This window comes from Anolis carolinensis, chromosome 3 (genome assembly GCF_035594765.1).
Source record: "Anolis carolinensis isolate JA03-04 chromosome 3, rAnoCar3.1.pri, whole genome shotgun sequence".
Lineage (NCBI taxonomy): Eukaryota > Metazoa > Chordata > Lepidosauria > Squamata > Dactyloidae > Anolis > Anolis carolinensis.
In genome coordinates, this window is record NC_085843.1 from 97,844,724 (window position 1) to 97,870,897 (window position 26,174).

A 26,174-nucleotide genomic window follows, 5' to 3' on the forward strand; every position below is an offset into this window, starting at 1 on the left:
GGGATGCTAGTGCCTTCCATTTAAAACATTGACCATTGTATCTCTACAAAGATACTAGTTGGAAAATGGTACCAATGTTTTCTCTTTATTGTTGATTTCATATTTCATATGTTTTTATTTTAGGTAAAATTCTGGAAATGGGACATATATTAATCAAAGAAACAAGTGTTGTTAAGAAATGAAATATTCTATCTAGCTTAGTTGCTTTTCTCCTCTTATTTATCTGTTTGTCCTTTTTTATGTTTTGGTTAAGAAAAGATATACATTTTAATAAAAACATACAAGAGCAAGAAGAATGAGCTGATTTTTTTCGTGTCAGGAGTGACTTGAGAAACTGCAAGTCACTTCTGGTGTTAGAGAATTGGCCGTCTGCAAGGATGTTGCCTAGGGGACAACTGATTGTTGTTTTTTTACCATCCTTTGGGAGGCTTCTCTCATGTCCCTGTATGGTGAGCTGGAGCTGACAGAGGAAGCTCACTCGTTCTCCCCAAAAATCTCATTGATTCTTGATGACACTTGACAGTTTGGTTCTACTTTTATGTATGTTTCTGAAGGCTGCATTGGAAGCCATTGATGAACTGGACCTTTTTGGAGCTGGAGGAGGACACAAGTCAGTGATTCATGTCCTTCCAGATGAAGTTGAACATTGTCAGGTAAACCTCACATTCTTCTAGAGAATCTCAAGGAAAATGTAAGAAATTATCCACTGTTCTTAAACCTGAAATGCAGATGTCTCCTACCACGTTTGTTGGACTGCAGCTACCTTGGTTCCCAGAGTAAAGGGATGGTAGAGGTTGATTTCATATTTCAAATGTTTTCATTTTAGGTAAAATTCTGGAAATGGGACATATATTAATCAAAGAAACAAATGTTGTTAAGAAATGAAATATTCTATCTAGCTTAGTTGGAAGCTACTAGGTTTGGGAAGGCTACTGTGATCACACAGCCTATTTTATCTGTATGTATCAAACTTTGCTTCTACTCCACCTGGTTGACTAGGTCAGGTTCAAGCGGGTGCTATATTTATCTATGGAATACAAAGATCAGTTCATATCAGTGCTTCATCTCTAACAATGGGAAATTCCTGGCAGGGCTTATCGTTGCTAGAAAATTTCGTTAATAGATGAACATGATAGTATATTATTTTAATGGGTCCAGTAGATATCTGTGAATAGCATTATCCTTTTCATGTAAATTAATTATAGATACATATGATGAAATATCTTGGAATGAAAGTAATCTTTATTTTATCTTTCTCCTGTCCTGTTTCTCTTTTATGCTCATATATTCCATTTTCAGTCTATTTTATACTCCATGTTACCGAGGGCATCTACGTCAAAAGAGATTGATGCTGGACTCTTGTCCATTATCTCTTATCCAGCCTTTGCTGTAGAGGACATGAATCTTGTTAATGCAACAAAGAATGAAATCATCACCAAATTACAAGTAAGGAGTTAATTATGGATTGTCAAAATGTCTTGGGTTAATTTATCTGTAGCTAATAAGTTGGGCTTCATTGGTTAATATGAACCAATGAATCATTGAAGGCCGCGGTGGTGCAACGGGTTAAACCATTGAACTGTTGAATTTGCTGACCTAAAAGTTGGCAGTTCGAAGCCACGGGTCGGGGTGACCACCCGCTATTAGTCCTAGCTCCTGCTAACCTATCAATTTGAAAACATGCAAATGTGAGTAGATTAATAGGTACCACTTCGGTGGGAAGGTAATAAAGGCACCCATGCAGCCATGCTGGCAACACAACCATGAGGTGTCTACGGACAACAGGCTCCTTGACTTGGAAATGGAACAAGAGCACCTCCCCATGGCCAGAGTTGAGCACCGCCTCCAGAAAGCCAAAGATGAAAGAGGAAGCCTTTACCTTTGTTTTGTGTATTTGTATGTCATTGTTATTCCACTGTATTAAAGGCATTGAATGTTTACCTATCTGTGTACGTTGTAATCCGCATTGAATCCCTTCAGGGAGATAAAGCAGAATATAAATAAAGTATTATTATTATTATGTTATTATGTTATTAATAGAAAAATATTGTTCTGTGTAATTAAAAGGAAACAATTATATAAAATTATACCTGTTAAATTTTTGTTCATCTTTACAGGGGCGATATGGCTGCTGTCGCTTTATACGAGATGGCTATAAAACACCAAGAGAGGTCTGATATTATCACAATCTCATCATTTTTAAATGTAATCTTTCATTTCATCTACAGTTTCCCAACAGTGGACTGTAGTAAATCGGTTTGCATTCAACACCAGGCATTAATATGTTGCATCACAGAAACATTTTATTTCTGAAATTTATTGAATTAAAACCAGAATAACATAAGGAGGCCAGATTTGAAGTCATGATGAAATGATCCCATAGGACATAAAAGCAAGATCAAAATGAAATGGTGCAAAAATAAAACAAAAATAACTTGCTTGTGTCTTGCTAGTTCTGTTTTTTTTTCTCAACAAAGCTTCCACAGCATTTTAGTTTTTAGTAATGTTCAGAAAACTGGTGCCACAAATGAATAGACTTTTTCTATTTTACCACCCTTACTAATTGGACAGTCCTTTACCTGCTTTTAAGACTGACTATATTAATTACAACTACAGAGAATTAATATCATATCCAAGTGTCCTAAGTGCATGGTATTTTGTTTTTTTAGGTTAATTTCAGATTATGAACTAATATAATTACTTACATTATTTATTCTTATGGTATATCTTCTAGACCTTTTTAATATTTGGCCTGGATATTTTAACAGGGCAATGTGGAGGAATAGTAATAATAGCCTGTAGACTAGAATATTTTGTGTGCTGTGTGAAAAAGCAATAATAAAACATACAATAAACACTTGTATTTCTAGGATCCAAATAGATTGCATTATGATCCTGCTGAGCTCAAATTGTTTGAGAACATAGAATGTGAGTGGCCTGTATTCTGGACCTATTTCCTAATTGATGGTGTGTTCAATGGAGATAGAATTCAGGTAAGGGAAATGATATAAATGAGGCTGAAATATAAGGGAAACAATGTAAACAAGACTGTTGCGAATTAATCACAACTCTAGTTAGTTGTAGTATGTGGTGAATAATTTCCTCAACTATTAAGTGGAGGAATTCCTTCCATCTCTGCTTAATGACACCATCCTTCATACATACCTTCTGATTCCACGTATTCCATTGAGGCTTGATCTCCGAAAAGTATACATAGGATTGTAGCCTTAAAAGAATCGGTGTACTAAAGTTTGGGACAAAAATGCTGTTCAAGACTTTGGTGAGTTGTTATTTAAAATAATATTGTATGTAAATTTAATTTGTAAGCCGCTCTGAGTCCCCTTTGGCAGCATATAAATGTAGCAAATAAATAAAATAAATAAATAAAAATAAAATACAGTTGAGTCTCACTTATCCAAGCCTCGCTTATCCAAGCCTCTGGATTATCCAAGCCATTTTTGTAGTCAATGGTTTCAATATATCGTGATATTTTGGTGCTAAATTCGTAAATACAGTAATTGCAACATAATATTACTGCGTATTGAACTACTTTTTCTGTCAAATTTGTTGTATAACATGATGTTTTGGCGCTTAATTTGTAAAATCATAACCTAATTTGATGTTTAATAGCCTTTTCCTTAATCCCTCCTTATTATCCAAGATATTCGCTTATCCAAGCTTCTGCTGGCCCGTTTAGCTTGGATAAGTGAGACTCTACTATAGTTACGAATTTGACTAGGTTGGATTATCGTCTCAGTTAGAATTTAGAAAAGTTAGAAAAGTTACCTTTTCAGAGTACAGTGACTGAAATTCCTGAGTTTATATTCCAAAATTTTTAAAGTTCTGTTCCTCGTGTAATGCATTTTCATGTGTTTTCTTGTATCGTAACACCAAATGCAGAATCACTGGTGCAGCTAGGGCAGATTCAAACTAGATTGCTTTGCCTGATTTGTGTTTAAAAGGCCTGGCAACAGTGTTACAAATTGTGGCGCAATCTCTCAAAGACAATGAACTTTAATAGCCAAGAACTGGTTTTAAGGTTGGAATGGAGATATTACTCTATTGTAACTTCCATGAGCTGTAGCAAACACAGTCAACCGAGAGAGAGATGTTGCAGAGGGAAATGGTTCAATATCATACTGAACTATTATAAACGGAACTTTGAGACTAGGCAGATTGTGTAAAGGAGGAGGAACAATTCAAATGCTCTTGTTTGTTAAAAAGCAAGACAGGTTCCTGTAACCAACAGCAAGAATCTGCCACATATGATGTAAAAAGATTTAACATGCTTGGCTGCTGTGATAGTTTTTGTTAATAAACTTGCAGTGAGCTGTTTACACAGGGAAGCATTTAAATGTTCCCCCCATTTGTACTTTTGAACAATTCAGTTCTTCCTACAATTTTTCTTTGTTGCAAAATCATGCTTTAAAGTTAGTTCACTGTAATTATTTAAATCACAACGTATTTATGGACCATCACGGAGCCTTGTTTGACAAAGGAGGAGATTGTTAAGATTCAGCTCTTGTTTAAACAGTAATATTTGCACTTTTAATAGATCTTTTTCTTCTGTGCAAACTCAAACATTGATTTTAAGCCCTTGTTTTTCATTCTCCAGGTGCAAGAGTACAGAGAGGCCTTGGAGGGGATACTCATTCGAAGAAAGAATGGGATTCTTCTCATGCCAGAACTGTATGCTGTTCCTCCAGATAAGGTAAAGTAAAACACTTTTGAAGTTTTTGCCATAATGTGTCTTTGGCTAAATATGTAGCAAAAGTATTTCCCCCTTTTTTATATAGCCTATGATTATTAGATGGTATTGGTTTTGGGTTTTGACTTTTAAGAAATTTATTATTTTACTTATCGTGTCAGAAGCAAACTGACGGTACAGTTATAATGTATTAAAAACACACACACACACACAAACAAAGACAAAAACTTCATGTTATACTAGATTTCTTTTGACCAGAAGCTGGCCACTTGGAGTGCCTCCAGTGACGCTGCAAGAAGGTCCTCCACTGTGCATATAGCAGGGCTCAGGCCACACTGTAGCAAGTGGTCTACTCCTCTCCACACTTGTACGTCGTGGATTCCACCTTGTAGCCCCATTTCTTAAGATTAAGTTCATCTTGTTGTCCCAGAGTGAAGTCTGTTCAGCGCCTTCCAAGTTGGCCAGTCTTCTGTGTGCCCAGGAGGGAGTTTCTCATCCGATATCAGCCATAGATTGAGGTTCTGGGTTTTAACTTGCCACTTTTGCAAGTGACTCTTGCTTGCTGAGGTATTCCTGCGAGGATTGTTTCTGGTGTGAGAGAATCAGCTGTTTACAAAGACGTTGCCCAGGGGACGCCCGGATGTTACGATCCAGTGGGGAGGCTTCTGTCATGTCCCTTACTTTTAAGAAATGAAATTGCTTGATATTTTCATTGGGCCGTTTGAACAAATAATTGAATCTGGAAATTATTTAACAGATAATTCATTGAATGCAGCACTCACTGCTTTTGTTGGAAATATTTTCACATGTCACAGTTGTCTGATTTGTCAAAGAAAATTTGAGAAGCAGCTGTGTTGATTGAAGTGTATAGTTATGGAGTGAATTTCTTTTCCCATGAAATTGAACTGTGTGGACAAACAAATTGATTGCACCCTCTCCTCATTCTCTCTTGTTGCAATAAGTATTTCCATACCAGAAATGACTCATGCTGGGAAGAAAATTACTTTTAATAGTTGGTTCACAAATTTCATTTCATATAAAACATGGCCTAATTCTGATTGTTAGTTCAAGCAGAGTAAACCAGTTAAATCATGGTTGTTGACTTACTGTTCTGCAGCCTATTTTCTTGGTCTACTTTAGTTGAGACTATATGTTGGATTTCCATGACTGAGCATGGATTTGGACCCTAGTCTAACACTCAACCTAATATACTATCATTGCTCTCACATAGAGTAGTGCAGATGGATTTTGAAGTCAGGTCTTATTTATTTTTTCTCACCTAGGTAAATGAAGAGTATGCAAATCCTCACACAGTGGATCGTGTCCCAGCTGGAAAACTTCCTCATCTCTGGGGCCAGTCGTTATACATTCTGAGTGCCCTCTTAGCAGAGGTAATTCTAGCCTTTACATGAGAGCTGGCCAACTTTTAACCAGGCATGGGCAAACTTCGTCTTTCCAAGTATTTTGGACTTCAACTCCCACAATTCCTAACAGTCAGTAATCTGGCTGGGATTTCTGGGAGTTGAAGTCCAAAACACCTGGAGAGCCAAAGTTTGTCCATGCCTGTTTTAACCTGTTTCTTTGCCATTATCCTAACTTGCAATTATATTGAAGATTAAGGTTATTTGTGGAAAGGATCTTGTTCATCCTTATAGCAGTCACATTTTCCCCTACATGCTACAGTTTGCCCTCCATACCCGTTCTTGGTCCATCAATTCAACCAACCACAACTTTAAAATATTTAGAAAAAAAATCCAAAAAGCAATCCTTGATTTTGTTGCATGCCAAGCAGTACTCTAATGTGTAAGCATATCCTGCTGCTGCTTCCCACTATTTCACAGATCCCCAGGCTCTTTGCATTTGAGTAGTTCACTATTTTATATAAACGGCACGATTTACTACAACATCATATACAGTGGAACTTGGCAGAACTTGAAACCAGATGCCAGTGGATACCAAAGGCCCACTGTACTCAACAGGATGCAAGGTTGTAGGCCATGAAATCTGTCCTGATTTTTTTTGTCTTCTTTCTTCTTATGTCACAGGGGTTTCTGGCAACTGGTGAAATTGATCCTTTAAATAGAAGGTTTTCAACTGCTTTTAAGCCCGATGTAGTTGTTCAAGGTTAGTGGCTACTGTTATGAACTCTGAGCCTCCTTTAAGTGAAAGAGTATTCTTGGAATTGGAACAGAATTGGTCAAAAAGACTTGGGCCCCTTCTACACTGCCATATAAAATCCAGATTGTCTGCTTTGAAATGGATTATATGAAAGTGCAAATTTAGATATATATATTTTTCGTGTCAGGAGTGACTTGAGAAACTGCAAGTCGCTTCTGGTGTGAGGGAATTGGCCGTCTACAAGGACATTGCCCAGGGGACGCCCGGATGTTTTGATGTTTTTACCATCCTTGTGGGAGGCTTCTCTCATGTCCCCGCATGGAGCTAGGGGGAGCTCATCCGCGCTCTCCCGGGGTTGGATTCGAACCTGGCAGCCTTTAGGTCAGCAACCCAATCTTCAAGTCACAAAGCATTAACCTATTACGCCACCGGGGGCTCCTAATTCAGATAATGTGGATTATCTAATTTGATAATCTGGATTATATGGTAGTGTAGAAGGGGCCTTGGTCAGTCTTAAATCAGTAACTTGTTCATATCTGTGTCATTGACTGACACTGTTATTGAGAAAAATGCCAGTTGCAAAATTTTCACTAAGCTTTAGCTGAATTCAACTCTAATATATCTGCAAGGCATTCTATATGAGCAAGGCCTGCTTATTCACAACTGTCAGTGTCAGAATCTTTCTACTTTCTCAATGTTGAAACATTAGGGAGAAAAAATATCTGCAAGATTTTTGAATGACAAGCATGCATTGACACTGGGCCTGCTGAGATGAAGCAAAGAGAGAGTAAGATAGTAGTTGCAGTTGGTGACAAGGGTACTCAGACCTGACTGATATTAGCTGCAGAATATGTGTGGTAAGATATATTTGGAAAGAAAAGTGATAAAAGGGTGGCTTTACTAAGGCCCCTTCAATACTGTCCTTATATCCCAGGATTTGATTCCAGATTGTCTCCTTATCTAGGATTATATGGCAGTGAAGAGGAGACTCACATAATCCACTTCAAAACAGATAACCTGGGATCAGATCCTGGGATATAAGAATAGTGGGTCTTAGGCCTCTTCTTAACTGCCATATAATCCAGATTATCAAAGCAGATAATCCACATTATTTGCTTTGAACTGGATTATATGAGTCTCCACTGCCATATAATCCAGGTCAAAGCAGATAATTTGGATTATATTTTTCTATTGTTTTAATTGTTTTATTGGATTTTCATTGCTGTTTTAATTATGTGCAGGCATTGAATTGTTGCCAATTTGTACGCCGCCCTGAGTCCCTTCGGGTGAGAAGGGCGGGATATAAATGTTGTAAAATAAATAAATAAATAAATTTATATGGCAGTGTAGAAGGGGGCTAACCCTCAACTGCTGTGTATAATTTAGGATGTTATTTCAGATGACTACTCTGCTTTTCCTAGCCATGCATCTTTTTAGTCTTTTTACTGCAAAATGTTCAAGAACGTTAATTTTATATATAATTTGCTTGTTTTATGCAGTTAGATGTCTAATCCTAAATTCTTCATGAGAATATGAAGGTGATTATATGAACTACATGTGTGTTTGTTCCCAATAAGAAATTCTATTCAAAGTAACGATTGCTCTTATTTTTTTATGTAGTACATGTTTTAGCGGAGACCAATGAAATTAAGAAACTTCTGAAACGTCATGGAATCCATGTCCAGAGCATTGCCGACATTAATCCTATCAGAGTGCAGCCAGCACGGATCCTGAGCAACCTTTATGCCAAGCTTGGTAGGCACTTCAACATCTTAGTTGCTTTTCCAGCATTTCTTTTCATCTCCCTCTTTTGTTTGTTTGTATTATTAAGTTTCAAGTCACATTTCAAGTTTGAATGGAAATAGTGGAAAAAAATGAAAAAAAATATGTTGATGATATCCTGGAACAGAGCTTGAATTTTTTGGCCCATCATTTCTGAGTTATGTTCCCAAAAGTAACCTTTCTAGTGCAAATTTCCTAGGACTCCAAAACACAAATAGAATTGCATGTTCATTCCATTGCTTGTGGTGAGAAATGTTTCACTTTTGCACTGTGTTGGAAACTCATAGTGATTTGGCTTCATTGTCTTTAATGCTTTATACATGTGGAGGGGTTTGTCCTCCTAGTGCCAGCTTCTTTATTTTCTGCATGTTCAGCAAAAACCTCAAAGGAAAGCTAGCATTTACTTGCTTGAAGAGACTGCCATGTGTACATAGGCTTTCTCAACTACAGTATGGTGATTTATTTATTTATTTATTTATTTACAGTATTTATATTCCACCCTTCTCACCCCGAAGGGGACTCAGGGCGGATCACATTATAGGAAAACATTCAATGCTCATATACACATAGAACCAAGACAGACACAGAGGCAATTTAACCTTCTCCTGAGGGGATGTTCAATTCTGGCCACAGGGGGGAGCCGCTGCTTCATCATCCACTGTGACGGCACTTCCTCATTCCAACGTCATAAATTAGTTAAATTTGCCTCCCCACTTTATAAGTGGTACCTTATTTCCTACTTGATAGATGCAACTATCTTTCGGGTTGCTAGGTCAGCAACGAGCAGGGGCTATTTTTTTTTTTTAATGACGGGTGCTCACCCTGCCACGGGCTGGCCTCAAACTCATGACCTTATGGTCAGAGTGATTTATTGCAGCAGGCTGTTCACCAGCCTGCGCCACAGCCTGCGCCAAGAAAACTTGAGTTTTAATGTCTGCTCCTTTTTAGTACTAGCATAAATCACGTTAAAAGAAAATAACAAACAAAATACAGCTAAGGAGTGTTGTTGTTATTATTATTATGTTTCTGATTTATGACAATCCTAAAATGGCAATCCTAAAATGGCCCTCTTAGGGAGTTTTCTTTGCAAGATTTGTTCAAAGAAGACGTGCTGTTGCCTTCCACTGAGGCTGAAAGGATACAGCTGTTTTCATGACTGAGCATAGATTTGAACCCTGGTCTCCTGCAGTCCTGATAAAACACTTAGGCCACTTATCCATGCTGGCTCTACACATCAGATGTGCTAGCTAAATATTTCTAGAAAGAAAAGAAATTCCTAAAAATCAGGGGATGACCTGAACATTTTGAAACTTGGTGGGCCAGCAGTGGTAGATGTGTCCTCCAAATGTGGCCATTTTCATTCCGATAGTCCTAAAAATGACAGGAAGGGAAGCCCGTGAAACCCCCCTCCATTGCCACCAATGAGTGGCATTTTCTAGCTGCGGACTGAAAATGCGGTGCACGAAAATGGATCCGCAGGCCCCTCGGAATCTGGAAAGCAGAAATGGCTCGAGGTTCTGCCAGAATGCACAAGCCTACCAAATAGATAAATAGTAAAAAAAGAAAAGAAAAAAAGACTCTTGCTCCTTTAATATGGCATGGAATTGTGTGAACAAGCAATGATTAATTGATAGTGCAAGGAATTAGAGGAGTGCTTGTTCTAGAAGAGGCCTGCACATCCTGTGGCCTCCAGGTGTTTTGAACTTCAGCTCCCAGAATTCATGGTCATTGGAACAGCTGGCTAGAGCTTTGGGAGCTGGAGGCGCAAACACCCGGAAAGCCTCGGGTTGTGCAAGCCTGTTCTAGAAGAAAGAAAAAAACTGTGTTGTCATTGATGACCTGATTTACTCATATCCCGGTTAAAGTAGATCCAAGTATTATGTTGGAGCTGTTGCTGATACAGCTTATATATTTTGTTCATTCAACTAGCTAGAGGGAGGACACAGTAACAGGAATAAAAACAGAGAAAGTTGTAGCTGAAAGAAACATGTTAGGACTCAGAGTATATTGAAAACAATCTAAATGTTGACTGTTATTTTGTTCCCTTAGGACGCAACAAAAGTCTGAAACTGAGTGGAAGACCCTATAGACATATTGGTGTCCTGGGAACATCTAAACTTTATGTAATAAGAAATCAAACATTTACATTTACTCCTCAGGTGAGTGTAGAAAGCTTCTCATTTCTTGACTTAATGTTGATTGAACTGATAAAAATGAGGATTTTGTTTTTCATTGTACAAATAACTACATGGTAATAAAATAGGAATACTGACTCATTCTTATACCAATGAGGCATGCTATCTTATGGTATGTCCAAAGTACAGTATTCCCCTTTAGCTGTTTTGGCATCTACCTTAAGCTTGTTTAAGGCCCACTTAGATGTCATTCTCGTAGTCCATAATATTCATAAACCTTTATCCAGCACTACATTTCAAATGTGCTGAATTTTCCTCTCTCTCATCTTTCTTCACTTTTCACATCCATACATAGAAATTGGAACTACGTACTATGGTTGGAAGATCCTGATTCTGGTATTCAATGGTATCTTGTCTAGATCCCTCATTGCTTCTTTTCCAACACTTATTTCCTTTTTGTTAAATATAATCTAACAGCAGTGCCATCATGGCACCATTAATGTTTTTGAAGTCTTAGGGTTGTCATCGCTAACTTTAAAGTTAGTAAATACCCTGTGATCATTATTTTGTTTAATATTTAGCTGTGACTCCATTTGTGTACTTTCTTTAATTTTCATCGGTAATCACTTTGAGACTTTACTACTTTATACTGCTAATAGAAAAACATTGAGGGTGGGACTTTACGGGATTGGTAAAGGCTTTGAGACTGTGAAAGTGGGGTCTAAGGAATCATGCAAGTCATAGTCCACACTTTGACCACTCCTGAATTAGAATCCGCCGCTTTGAATCCCACCCACGGGAGAAAAGCGGGATAGAAATGAATTAATAATAATAATAATAATAATAATTATTATTATTATTATTATTATATGTTTAAGCTCATTATGTCTGAGTTTTAGTTGAGAAGGACATGTTGTAATGGTTACCTTCTAACTTCCAGTTCACAGATCAGCATCACTTCTACCTGGCGTTAGACAATCGCATGATTGTGGAGATGCTGCGAACTGAGTTGGCTTATCTCACTTCTTGCTGGAGGATGACTGGAAGACCAACTCTCAGTTTCCCAATCACCAACACAATGCTTGGTCAGTAACTACCACAGAATTAGCCTGTCTTCTTTGAATTCATGTGATGGACAAGAACTGTTTCTCCTCTTTTTATGCTATGTGCCTTGTTGGGTTCAGAAGTGAGAGGACAGAGAAACACGTTACTATCTTTGCACAGTTTTTTGATAACTGTTTGAAATGAATTTTACTTTACCCAAGCTGAGAGTTCGCTTCGTTTTTCTGTTCTCCCACCCAGGGAGACGAGAGCCAAATCCTCTGTGTATGCATAGATTAATTTTCTGGTGCACAGATCCTTTAATGAACTATTGCTACCAAGTAAAGATAGCTCTAAAATTGGAATAATCAGCTATATAGATATAAAGTAGAACATCTGAATCAAAGTGCTATGTGATTGGGCTGTTAAATTATTTATCTATCTTTATCTTACTTATGATGGAACATCAGTTTCCATAAATAAAATTAGTTTTATTTTTCTGTTACTGCATCATGTGAAAACAGATGGATGATTTTCAATCCCAATTTGGAAGATAGAGTTGGTTTGACTTACATTGGGTTAGGTGGCGTACACCTAATCCATTTTGGAGGGCTTCTGACAGAATGTCCCATAGAGTTCTTCAAAATCAGCTGGGACATATGGGAAATTTTAATTTACATACAGGGTTTGTGGCATATGCAGAATCCAGTTTTGGTGAGTCCTTGATGAGGCACCCCACTAATTTCATCAGAGACAACTGAATTGAGTAATACCAAATTTGGAGAGTATGTTTGGGTTGGAGTGACTAACAATGCATTTCCATTAGAGAAGTGTCTGTAGGAGTTTCCAAGAAACTAAACCAGATGAAACATGTCCATTATTTTAATCAACAATATATTTTAAGCCTTTCTGATTGCTTTGGGTTGAATGTATATTTTTAATATTTTCTCACCTACAATGCTATAGGAGAGATCTTAAGTTGTTTTTAAAACACGTTGATGAAAACCCTTTTTTTTCAAAATGCATTTTTATTTCCTTTTTTAAAGTTGATGATGGCTCTGATATCGATCCAGCAATTCTTGCTACTGTGAGAAAACTTGGGGATGGATACTTTGGAGGAGCCAGGTTAGTATTAGCTGATGTCTGAGCTTGTTTCTCCTCCCCTGCTTTTGGCACATGGTGAAACTATTTCATATTTCTTTCATGTTATTAACTGCTGGTCTTTTTTAAAACATAGATTTGTTTTTAAACTGGAGATTATGGTTATTATAGGAGCCGCGGTAGTGCAAAGGGTTAAACCCTTGTGCTGGCTGGACTGCTGACCTGAAGGTTGGGTTGCTGACCTGAAGGTTGCCGGTTTGAATCCGTGAGACGGAGTGAGCTCCTGTCTATCATCTCTAGCTTGTGAGGACATGAGAGAAGCCTCCCAGCAGGATGGTAACACATCCAGGCATCCCCTGGGCAACGTCTCTTTAGACAGCCAATTCTTTCACACCAGAAGCGACTTGCAGGATGTTCTCAAGTCACTTCTTGACACGATAAAATTGTTATTATAATTACAAGTTGAAGATTCCTTATCTGAAAGAAGTATTTTGCATTTCAGATTTTTCTCCAAATTTTGGAATATTGGGATAGATATGAGCTATCTTGGAAGACAGGACCCAAGTCTAAATATGAAATTCTTAATGATTCATATATATACTTTCCACATATAGACTGAAGCTAATTTTATATCCAACATTTTTAGTAATTGTGTGCACGAAGCAAAGCTTGAGTACATTGAACCAAAAAAAAAAAAAAAAAAAAAGCAAAGGTGTCACTATCTCAACCACTCAGGAGGATTATTTTGGACATTCAGAAGTCTATGAGTTGCTGACAAGAGTGATGCAATTGTGAACATCTGAAAATCAAATATAGAATGAAGATCATTTGTCTGTCTGTCATTCTTCATGAATCTGTTAAAAATTGGCCAAAACCACTTCCTGCTGCCTAACATTGGCTAGCTATGGTAATCCTAAACAAAGGCACCAGATCCTTTCTAATCATGGAAGCTGAGCAGGGTCAGCCTTAGTTAGTAATTCGATGGGAAACTATCTCTGCATATTCCTTGCCTAAGAAAACCTACTGAAATTTGTGGGGTCACCATAAAGTGACAAGAAACATAAAGAGACACACATCTTTTATGGTAAACATTGCATTTATTTTATTTAAAAGATTAATAATTATATATAAAATAATCACCCCCTCCCACTATTTTCCTTCCATGTTCTCTTCAGAGTAAAATTGGGCAAACTCTCAGACTTTCTGACCACTTCGTTCTACACCAACCTGAGCTTTCTAGATCCTGATTGTGATGGGAAGCTCTTTGATGATGACAGTGAAGGTTATTCTAGCCCAGAAAGTGGCTACGAACTAGATGATTATGCAGACTTTTATGACAAAGGTATGTGTGTGTCTGTGTTATTGAAGTGTTTCAATTGATATACTTGACTGCCTGAGTAAATACACTTCAAAATCTCAGCAGAATAACATACCTTGACTTACATTGTCAAATAATTATAATGGCTCGTTTTGTTGGAGAGCTCCGTGCTATTCTTGAAATGTCACTTAGGAGTCTGAGTACCTTAATGAGGAGCTATTACCTAAGTTTAAATTGAAAAATGGAATCCTTGGGAAGGTAAAGTGAGTGTGCTACTTTTGAATCACTTGCACCAAATATATCTTCAACTTTCCTGCATGGAATTTAACTCTAGATGCCAGTGGATGAAAAAGTTTCTTTTTGGACTGCAGCTGCCAGCATTTTCCAGCCTGCATTGTGATACTCTATAAGGGTTCATCTACATTGTAGAATCAGTGCAGTTTGACACCACTTTTACTGTCTATGGAATCATGGGAGCTATCGTTTTACAAGGACTTTAGCCTTCTCTGTCAAAGAGTGCTGGTATCTCACCAAACTATAACACCCAGGATTCCATAGGATTGAACCATGACAGTTAAAATAGTAATCAACTGCATTATTTTTGCACTCCAAGACGTAGATGAGAAATATATTCTAGGGGGGAATCTATGCAAAGATGCTTAAGATAACAGGTACTTTAACACAATGGAAGTGGTACAATTGGAGAACAGCAACAGGTACCATTATATTGCATAATTATGTCAGCTGTTCAGAGACACACAATAACTAATTTTAAAATGATATGTGTGTGTTCCTGTCTGAACATTAATTTAGTGTTTTGGATTACTATGCAGTGGCAAACTTTTAAACAAATCTTGCCAACAAGACAATGTGATAGATTTACCTTAGGGTTGCCGTAGGCTGGAAACAATGTAGTTTCGTGTTTACCTACCCAGAATTTTTAATGATATGAGTTTCATATTACTAAACATAGCCATACTTGGCCACAGTGGTCCACGCTCTTGTTACATCCTAAATAGACCACTGCACTCTATGTGGGGCTGTCTTTGAAGACTGTTCAGAAGCTCCAATTAGTCCAATGGGCGGCAGCCAGGTTGCTAACTGGAGCAGCATACAGGGAGCATACCATTCCCCTGTTGTGTCAGCTCCACTGGCTGCCAATTTGCTGCAGAGCACAATTCAAGGTGCTGGCTTTGGCCTATAAAGCTCTAAACGGTTCTGGCCCAGCTTACTTGTCCGAACGTATCTCCCACTATGACCCACCTCATAGTTTAAGATCCGCGGGGGAGGCCCTGCTCTCGATCCCACCACTTTTGCAAGTGCGATTGGTGGGGATGAGAGAAAGGGCCTCCTCAGTGGTGGCCCCCCATCTGTGGAACACCCTCCCTAATGAGATCATGCAGGCTCCCTCGCTCTTGTCCTTTCGTAAACATCTCAAAACCTGGCTATGGGACCAGGCCTTTGAGCAATAAAAGCAGCACTAACTGTAAAATGAAATTAGGATAGACAGACCTGGATTATGATTTGGAATGTGCTCTTGAATGTATATTTAAGTAGATTTATATGAATGTTTTGTACTGGTTTGTTCAGCGTCTAATGATGCTAATTGTAAGGCCTCCCTGAGTCCCCCCTTGGGTGTGAGAAGGGTGGGATATAAATGCTTGTAATAAATAAATAAATAAATACTCTTACATGGTCTGACTACATCAGAGATGTTAAAAGAGTTCATCTTCAGCATTGTCTATACTTAGTGATTTGATGAGTATTGCCGTCTAACAACATCTAGAAGGCCACAGTTTCAGATTTCTTAGAAAAATTACCCTTTATCCTTCATGGAGAACCTTAAACTATTGGTTATCATTTTACATTGTACTGTGTTCTTCTAATTCTGAAAGGTCACAGGTTTACTCTCTTTCACAAGCTTTTTCTTTCTCTTTCCTTCACATGTGCCTTGACAGAAAGCCAAGATGAACTGGACCAGTATATACACAATTTGTTACAGAGCACCGCTCTCAAATGTTACCTGCCTCCAATCACGAAAGCTTCTGGCTCATCCTGTGTGTTTAGTGCTGCTCATTCCACTAGAGAAATTCTGTCCATCATGGCCAAGACAAAGGGACTGGATGTTCCAAGTAAGTTTCTGCAATAATTTAAACTGGCATTTCCCTTACAAATGGAACATTTATAAATGCTGAATACTATTATGTTCAAAAAAAGGTTATTCCACACTACTTGTAATAGAGAGCTAGGGTTGTGTAATGGTTTCCACATTAGACTATGACTATGGGTTGATCCTCTGCCTGACCATGGAAACCTCTGGGGTACTTTAGGTGAGTTACACATTCTTAGCCGCAGAAAACTGTAATAAGTTTGTCTTAGGGTCACCATAAGTAGAGATGACTTGAAGGCACACAGCAATAGCAACACATTGAAAGTACCAACAAGTCTGTGTCAGTTCTGTCGTTGCATCATTTCCCACAGTTGCATTTTCACAAATATGCAAGGTTCTATGCTCAGAGTTGATAGCGTGGAATATATACAAACTGGGCAATTTATGTTTTTGGTAAATCCATAGTTGGTAATGAGCATGACATGTCATGGGTAATATCATCAGTGCAACAATAGGAATTTATGGCTACAATGATTTACTTATTTTGCAAGACTGGAGACTTGAGAAGCTGTTTACGTTGTTGTGTATTAAGTTGATTCTGACTAATGGCAATCTTAAGACAACCCTATGCTCAGATTTTAAATAATATGAAATTGCTCAGTAAAGATGAAATTCAAGAAAACAAAACAATAATGGGGTTGTTGCATGTCTTTCGGGCTGTGTGGCCATGTTCCAGAAGTATTCTCTCCTGACGTTTCGCCCACATCTATGGCAGGCATCCTCAGAGGTTGTGAGGTATGGATAAACTAAGTAAGGAAAGGAAAGAATATATATCTGTGTAGAGTCCAGGGTGTGGCAAGAGTCCTTTGTCACTGGGAAGCCAGCATCAATGTTTCAGTTAATCACCCTAATTAGCATTGGAAAGGTTTTTGTCTCTTGCCTGGGGGCATCCTTTGTTAGTCATTAGCTGTGCTCTGCCCTCAGAATGTTGGTTCCCATCCACTGTTTTGATTTTAGAGTTTTTTTAATACTGGTAGCCAGATTTTGTTCATTTTCATGGTTTCTTCCTTTCTGTTGAAGTTGTCCACATGCTTGTGGATTTCAATGGCTTCTCTGTGTAGTCTGACATGATAGATGTTGGAATGGTCCAGCATTTCTGTGTTCTCAAATAATATACTGTGTCCAGGCTGGTTCATCAAGTGCTCTGCTATGGCTGATTTCTCTGGTTGAATTAGTCTGCAGTGCCTTTCATGTTCTTTGACTCTTGTTCGGGCGCTGCGTTTGGTGGTCCCTATGTATACTTGTCCACAGCTGCATGGTATCCAGTAGACTCCTGCAGAGGAGAGAGGATCCCTCTTGTCCTTCGCTGACCGTAGCATTTGTTGGATTTTCTTTGTGGGTCTGTAGATAGTTTGTAGGTTGTGCTTCTTCATCAGTTTGCCTATGCGGTCAGTGGTTCCCTTGATGTATGGTAAGAACATCAAGATGTGGGCGAAACATCAGGAGAGAATACTTCTGGAACATGACCACACAGCCCAAAAGACATACAACAACCCCGTGATCCTGGCCATGAAAGCCTTCAACAACACATAAAACAATAATGTCTAAAAAGTGTCTAAAACAAAAAAGTGTCTAAAACAAAACAAAATGGGAAGCGTTTCTCCATGTGGTTCCTCATTTCCTTGTGAGAGGTGAGGCAAGTCATGGTTAGAGTAGAGATAAAAGAAGAGTGGTAGATTAAGCGTACTTAAGTTCTATGCAACCTACTTGTTTGTTATGCTAATATAAAAACAAAGTTATTTCTCATAAAGCATTTTCAAGTGCTTGGAAAAAGTTACTCTTTTGGAGTATAGTTTTGTGAACCTTCCAGCTATCATGGCCAGCATGTGATTGTGAATTACATGCAAAACCCAGTGTAACCCAAGTGAGACATAAGTTAATGTGTTCTCTTTATCAAAATTGGCAGAAAGAGTTTAGTTTTACTCCCTCCGCATATTGCCTTGTAGTCCAGTGCAGAGATACTAGTTTACGACCAACATTAGTTATTTAGGCAAATCAGTTTCAGAAATGATGGACCCAAATCCCTATAGAAAGAGAACATGTTACTTTGGATCCCATTCAAGTCTATTCCAGTTCCTATGCCTAATATCAACTGTAATTTATTTTTTAAAATTGCATGTTACACAGGAATATGAGATTAAGAGCAGACTTGAAAGTGATATGCGATTGTTACCACACCTTTTGTTTCCATGTTTTAAATAATTCTTGAGGACAAGTCCAGTGGCATTTGGTTACACAGATTTAACTGTGCCATTTGATTAGATCTTCAATATCATTTAATGTTTTGATTTGTGGAAGATTTTGTATTCTTACTGTAGTTCTTCTATAGAGAAAGAATGCCTTTTTGTCTCCTTTTCAGATGTTTCAATGTCTTTGCCTACAAAGGTTTTAAACACCCATCGGAAATCTCTGAATCTTGTTGACTCTCCACATCCAGTCGTGGATAAGGTGAGTTGTTATAAATTTTAGATTTGGAAAAACATAATGATTCTTTTGTAGAAAGTTTCAGTCTTGAAAGAAAAAAAAAACATTTTAAGTTGTATTCAGCAAATATACTGTGTAGATGCAAAACCCCTGGGTTGACTTCTCCATGGGTCAATTTAGATACTATATTTTAATTTTTGCTGAATAAAAGTATAATTTCTGCCTTTTTAGTGTTTCGAATCTAAAGAGTATGAAGACAGTAAGTACTCCAAGGACAGGCTACGCTCTTGCTTTTCACTGCACTACAATTAAGATAAAATACTAACTCTTATAAAAAAAGGAAACACCCTCTTCTCTGAGTAATGTGGGGAATGCCTTTCTGAATACCTGGGCAGAAAAATGGTGCCAGCGTCCAGGGAAGGATGGCCCTTGAGGTGGCCTCTCACCTCTCTGCAAAATAATCCTTACCTTATCTATGGGTGACATCAAAATCCATATTTCTGGCCCCAAAACCTGCCCCCTACTTACATGAGGTCAAATTATGTATTTATATATACCATATATGACACTTCTTTTAGCTGTGCAAGGATTAGACTTATTAAGGTAAAGATAAAGGTTTCCTCCTGACATTAAGTCTAGTCATGTCTGACTTTGGGGGATGATGCTCATCTCCATTTCTAAGTCGAATAACGGGCGTTGTCCATAGACACCTCCTAGGTCATATGGCCAGCATGAATGCATGGAGCACTGTTACCTTCCCGCCGAAGCGGTACCTGTTGATCTACTCACAGTAGATGCATGTTTTTTAACTACTAACTACTAGGTTGGCAGAAGTTGGGGCTGGCAGTTGGAGCTCACCCCGTTCCGCAGATTCAAACCGCCAACCTTCTGGTCAGCAAGTTCTGCAACTTAGCAGTTTAACCACTGTCAGGGCCCCCCAAAAAAGCAGCTTGGGTTCTCCTTGCCCTTGGAATCAGCAGCCTCCAGATCAAGGTACAGTAGAGTCTCACTTATCCAACATAAACGGGCCGGCAGAACGTTGGATAAGCGAATATGTTGGATAATAAGGAGAGATTAAGAAAAAGCCTATTAATCAAAATAGGTTATGATTTTACAATAAAGCACCAAAACATCATGTTATACAACAAATTTGACAGGCAGCAGATGTGAGGAGAGCAATAGCAGCTTCCCATGCGTTTCTCGTAAACTCTAGATATTCTATGAAAAATCCTATGACGCTCAAACTGACTTGGGCCCCATCTACAATAACCATTTAATGCAATTGGAAGATAGCTTCCAACTGCAGCTGCCAGACAACCAAATCTTATAACCGAAAGTCTTTAATGTGCATCAGTCCCCTGCGGTTTCTGGGCCTCAAACTGGTTCCAGGATTTCTTATCTGCACAGTGAAACCACTTTCTTCAATACTGGTTTGAAATTGCATTCAACTGTCAGCGTAGATGGCGCTCTGGACCACCTAATCAAACCATCTGCCTCAGACCTGGTGGATTGCATTTTCATTTCCCAGTGTTGAAATACTATTCTGCATCCATTTCAGTCATGTTCTGTGAACTGGGAAGATGGCATCATCTTGCCATCTGCTTCAGGCAGGAAAATGTCTCAATATAGGTCAGGATGTTAGACACAGAAAAAAAGACAGAACCTTTGTTGGTAAGTTGTGAGAAGATACGAGTCCTAGTGGCATTCTCTAGTCCGTGGCTAAAAATCGAATCCATTAATCAGTTCATAGAGCAATGACAGCTTTCAGAATATTTCTTCCTTCATGACAAAAAGGTGGGCCAAGGCATGTGTAAGCTATTAATTCCTTGCTTGCAGGCAAGTCAGATACTAAAGTCAGATACTTAAATCCCAAGAACTCTGGTGAAGATCTATAATGATTCTCTAAGGCCAGAAAGATGACATTCTTGTTTCTGCGTATAGTTGATATACAGTTCATTTTGGGGAGGTAAAAGAGCAGGTCTTTGATTAAAAGAAATATGCCCTCAAAATACGTTGCAACTTTTTCTTCTAAGATAGTATCTATCCCTTTCCTCATTATTATATCTTCACTCTGTTCTGTTTCTTTTCTGATTGAGAGCACAGCAGTAAAACTATGCTTTTTTATATTTAACTTTCCGTTCTCCAGTAGACAATGTGAGTGGCAGTTATTCAGGAAATAAAGTATGGAAACCATTCTACATATGTGCAACTCTGTCCACATACAAAGGCCCACATACATTAAATCCAAAAGTAGCTTTAAAAGTCGTAACTCAAACTGACTCTTCATTGTGTAGAGGTTGGTTTCATCACAGTAAATGCTGCACTTAGGTGAAGAAAAAGAAAACAAAGGGACAAAGCACAGCTAAGGGATTCACAATTTAAATGTTTTACTTTATTAATTTAGCATTAGAATAATTACAATATCTCATATACTGTATATATATTTAGGAAATAGCACTTTGCTCAGATTTGTTCTGAGTGGAAAGGTGATTTTTATTTGATTTAAATAACATTCCGTATTGTTTTTATTAATTATGAAATGATCCCTTAATATTTTATACTTATAGTTAGTCTCCCTTTAGTCATCACAAAAAATGAATGAAATACATTATGACCTCTGCCATCATAGGCATCTTGGTATCCATCTCTATGAGTTTCCTGATTCTTGAGCACTCCATGCTTCATTTGAAAGAATGTTGTGCTTGCAGAGCTCAGATGGTGCTGACCCCTGTATCTGCAGGACCATTAACCACACTTTTATGTACCTACATCTAATAATAAAATATTTCCTTTCTAGGTATTTACTAGGTCCTCCAGACAATTCTATGGTATGCCTTCATTAAAAGTTGACCATACAGTTGCTCTAATGACCTAGTAATGCCTAGGAAGTTGCCCTTTCTAAGCATTTCCTAGCTTCTCCAGTGTGAGTCTATACTATGCTTCCTCTGAGAGTTGTTTGTTCAATGTGTTTCACTTTTTTCCATAATTTTGTGTATCTATGCAAAGTTGTGGGACATATCCCTGCATATACAGGGGTTGTCCTTTAAAAGTAACTAGTTGTAGATAAAGGTAAAGGTTTTCCCCTGACATTAAGTCTAGTCGTCTCTGACACTGGGGGGTTGGTGCTCATCTCCGTTTCTAAGCCGGCATTGTCCGTACACGCCTCCAAGGTCATGTGGCCGGCATAACTGCATGGAGTACAGTTACTTTCCCACCAGGGTGGTACCTATTGATCTACTCACATTTGTAGGTTTTCGAGCTGCTAGGTTGGCAGAAGCTGGGGCTGACAGTGGGAGCTCACCCCGCTCCCCGGATTCGAACCGCCGACCTTTCAGTTGGTAAATTCAGCAGCTCAGTGGTTTAACCTGCTGCGCCACCAGCTTGTAGATATAAATTATTTGTGATGGTATAAAGAAATGGGGTCAGTCATCAGCCATTTGAAAACATATACATGAATGTTATTCTTATTCTAGGGATTCATCTGGCTTCCTTTAATCTTTATGGATATGACATTTTCTAGATTTTTGGGGTGGTAAATGCATTAATTTTTAAAATATATTACATATTCTAATTTGACTATGGAAAGAAGGAAGGCGGTCTTAGGGATTAGTGGGTGAGCAAAAAACCATCTAAACCCAATTTAAGCATCTTAGATTTGCATTTGCCTTGATAGGCTGGGTTACAAATGAAGTAGTAGTAGTAGTAGTAGTAGTAGTTGTTGTTGTTGTTATTAATTTGAATACAGAAATGTAAATAGGAATGAGAGGCCCTAATTCCAGTGTGTCATTCCATTTCTATGTGGGTCATGTTCTCTGGAGAACAACCAGAGCGAATGAGTTATAGAGCAGTCTTTCATGATCAGACCCTTTTGACTTTTGGTCATTTGATGTTTGTCTTTGATTAACAGGAGCCAGAGACGAGCGTTCCTCAGCATTCTCCAGATTTTCTTCATTTGCCCAAAGATGCGCATGGAGATTTGGACTGCGAGAAATTAGTTGAGCAGTTGAAGGAATGTCCCACCTTGCATGACCAGGCAGATATATTATACATCTTGTGTCTATTAAAGTATGTTTCTGTTTATATTTTATAAACAATTTTTCATTTATTTTAAAACAATGATGTTTTATGGAAGAAAAAGCACCAAGCTATGCTAATTTTATGTGAGAGTGCTTTTATACGTGAGTCTGAAAGCTGGAATCACATTGCTTTTCTTCTCTTTTTAGTGGGTAGGAGTGGATATGTGCCTCCAGTAGTTCTGTGAAGATCTTTTTATTCTTATCAGCCAGTACAAAAGTATTGTGCCCTGCTGGTCTTTCAGGCTATAGCCTTCAGATTAATTTACTTATTAATAATGCTTTAGAACCATTGCTTTTTATGCCAGTACAAAATAATTTGCAGTGCCACCTGGTTTTTATTCAAATAGTCCATGTTAATTTTGTAGAGCTGACCGTTCCACCTGCTAGAGCACAATTGAGACATTGTAGCTGTTTGCTGTTCCCGTGCATTGCTATTTTCGGACATAGGGGTGCATTCATGTCAAGATCTTTTGAACATGAATGGATGAAGTGCTGAAGTGCTTGTTCAACACGGAAGCAATGAGTAATGCTCTCGACCTCATTGAAAACCTCAGCAAGCAATTCTTGATTAGGCATAGGAACAATTCAAAGGGACCGTGGGAGGCTAAATGTCAGAAACCTATTAATTTTTAATCTGACTTGGTTTGTCAAGTGATTTTAAAAAATACAGTTTTTGCAAATTTCAAGAGGGAGCTTTCAGCTGTTTCTGCAGTCTCTCTGAAGAAAATATCTCAGCGTAGCTATAGCTTTTCTGGAAAACGCATCTAACCACTAATGTCACCACTCTCTTTTTCTCTCTAAGAGGTCTTGACTGGGAAACACAGCTCCATGGTCAATGTGGAGTCACAGTTCATTGCCTTCTCAATGAACTCTACAGCAAAGCAGGCCTGAACCAAGAATGGGGACTGATCCGCTATATTTCTGGCATACTCCAAAAAAGAGTGGAGGTCCTGGCTGAGGTACAAAGCAAGTATATATCTTAGCCCAGGGGTAGGCAATGCAGTGTCCTTCTGATGTTGGGCTACAAATCCTGTGATTAGCATGGCCAGTTATTAGTCCAAAATATCCAAAGCATCTTGAGGGTACTCAGTTGTCTATCCTAATAGCCCATTCCATTTCCTCTCTTCTTTGCCTGAAGGGAACAAAACATTTATAGGCTACTAAAATGTGAATGTTTTTTATAGCTCATTCCTACATTTTGACAGATAGCCATTCCTAATGCACAGTATCCTATATATCAGGCAGCTCTCCAGATGTTGTTGGATTACTGTTGTCAGTTTTTCACCATAGGATATGCTGGGTGAGACAATGACATCTTGAGAGCCACATATAGTAAGCCCACATTACATGAGCTCATTGAACACAATTTCATTTATACACAAAGAGCCTCAAATGCCATAGAGCTGCTTGGGAGGACCTAGAAAATGCCTGGAGGAGTGTTATCTATAGGCTGCCATTATTGTTCTGTGGGCAATTTCTCTAGACATTTCCTAGGTCCTCCAGAGTGATTCCATGTTATACCATTGTTCATTTTAGGTAAGAAAAACGGTTCCAAATTAGGCGAAAATCATATTACATGAAGGATCTTAGAATGGATCTCTCATGTTATGACCACCTTCTGGCCAAGTTGGTGGTGATGTTCCTGGAATTGTAGTCCAATAAACTAAATTTCCCTGTCTTTCCAAACACAGGAAATAGGTAATTTTCACCTTGCTGTGGTTTTCCTCTTTCCACTCTAGAGACAGACAAGAAATGCTTCCTTTCCTTCTTGTTGGCCTTAGCAGTGGCAGGTAGTGCCAAGAAACACAGCAATGAAATTACTTTGGAGGTGTTGTCTTGGAAACTTGGAAAAGTACATAATTATGGGCTATGCTGGCTGGGATGCTTTAGGACGTCTGATAAAAAATAACTTTCCTATGCTTTGGCTTTTAAAATAGTTTTTTAAATTTTATTAAAATGTAATTTCATAGACTCATAGAGTTGGAAGAGACCTTGTGGGCCATCTAGTCCAACCCCCTGCCAAGAAGCAGGAAAAGCACATTCAAAGCAACAGTTTTGTGTAATGTATAGTGAACCTACTGTCCTTACTTTCTCTTTTCTTTATGCTAGGCTTGCACAGACCTCCTGTCACATCAGAAGCAACTGACTGTTGGCCTGCCTCCTGAACCTCGTGAAAAGACAATCACAGCGTAAGAGGACATATTATTCTCAAACTATGGCCTTGCTTCTCCCAATTCTATTAAGTTTGTCTTTATTTTATTTCCTCCTTGGTTTTTTCTTCTCAAAAATTATGCTGAAACATTACATTTTAATGTATGATATGGCCCTACCTTGCAAGATAGGAGACTGAAATTCTTTTAGGGTTCCATGAAATAAAATAAAAAAATAGAAGTGTAGTAAAAGTAGTGCTTCAGATTGTCTCTGAAAACACTGGATGCAGGAGAAAGGATGATGTTAAACTTTGAAAAGTTATTTAGGAGCATACGATCAGTGCAGTGGAAGATTTACTAATAACAGCAAGGTTGTCGTTTAGTGCTCAAGGAATAACATGGATCCAATGGGTCAAATTCTTTCCAGGTCCGAGTAACATGGCGCCTTATTATATTCTAGAAGCCAGTATGCTGAGCATTTTTGGGACATTGCCTTCAAAATCATTATCTGATTATACTTTGAGTCATGGAATGTTGTTTGGGGTGGAGAAGAATGCATATGGTATTACACTGTGTAACATGATTTTCATTCCTGGGTTATACATGTCATTTCCTAATTGGTTTTATCATTAAAACATGGCAAAAGTTTATTAAACTGCAAAAAAATGTGTGGTCTGCACAAAAGGTTAACAGTAGAATATGAAAGGTTAAAAATGGCATATTGAAAGATTAAAAATGGCAGCCACAAAAACGAAGTCTCTGGAGTATTACCACTGCTTTCAAAGTTTGTACTGCACAATTAAACAGGAAATAACACTTTCAAACCAGGAACAGAAAAATTTCAATTTTTTGCATAGTTTTAGTCTTATGGAAAAAATAAAGTAAAAGAGACTTTCTCATTGGACTTTGGTTTTGAGTACCAAAAGCGTTTTCCCTTGCCGTCCTTAATTATTGGTTCATTTTTCTTTTAGGCCTTTGCCACCTGAGGAACTTACCAAACTCATCTATGAAGCCAGTGGCCATGACATCAGCATCGCAGTCCTTACACAGGTAACATGGAAAGCAGCCTTTCTGCACCTTCCAGGTTACACTTTGTGTTTTTCTTATTGTTCTGCACCTTATGTATAAACCAGTGTTTGCTTTTTCCCTTT

The 26,174-nt window shown here is 38.2% G+C and overlaps 1 protein-coding gene across 5 annotated transcripts in view; it reads left to right on the forward strand.

Annotated features, from left to right (window-relative positions):
- Nucleotides 1–26,174, forward strand: part of phka2 (phosphorylase kinase regulatory subunit alpha 2) — a 68,812-nt gene that overhangs the window by 20,706 nt on the left and 21,932 nt on the right. For all 5 annotated transcript variants that reach the window (XM_016992394.2, XM_008107291.3, XM_003218872.4 and 2 more), the window contains 18 exons: nucleotides 555–653; nucleotides 1,300–1,446; nucleotides 2,118–2,171; nucleotides 2,871–2,993; nucleotides 4,616–4,711; nucleotides 5,992–6,099; nucleotides 6,754–6,832; nucleotides 8,447–8,581; nucleotides 10,658–10,767; nucleotides 11,684–11,828; nucleotides 12,831–12,909; nucleotides 14,061–14,227; nucleotides 16,162–16,335; nucleotides 18,733–18,821; nucleotides 22,705–22,862; nucleotides 23,676–23,832; nucleotides 24,983–25,062; nucleotides 25,995–26,073. In XM_016992394.2, coding sequence (XP_016847883.1) covers nucleotides 555–653; nucleotides 1,300–1,446; nucleotides 2,118–2,171; nucleotides 2,871–2,993; nucleotides 4,616–4,711; nucleotides 5,992–6,099; nucleotides 6,754–6,832; nucleotides 8,447–8,581; nucleotides 10,658–10,767; nucleotides 11,684–11,828; nucleotides 12,831–12,909; nucleotides 14,061–14,227; nucleotides 16,162–16,335; nucleotides 18,733–18,821; nucleotides 22,705–22,862; nucleotides 23,676–23,832; nucleotides 24,983–25,062; nucleotides 25,995–26,073 — 2,079 coding nt within the window. The remainder of the gene's footprint in view (nucleotides 1–554; nucleotides 654–1,299; nucleotides 1,447–2,117; nucleotides 2,172–2,870; nucleotides 2,994–4,615; nucleotides 4,712–5,991; nucleotides 6,100–6,753; nucleotides 6,833–8,446; nucleotides 8,582–10,657; nucleotides 10,768–11,683; nucleotides 11,829–12,830; nucleotides 12,910–14,060; nucleotides 14,228–16,161; nucleotides 16,336–18,732; nucleotides 18,822–22,704; nucleotides 22,863–23,675; nucleotides 23,833–24,982; nucleotides 25,063–25,994; nucleotides 26,074–26,174) is intronic.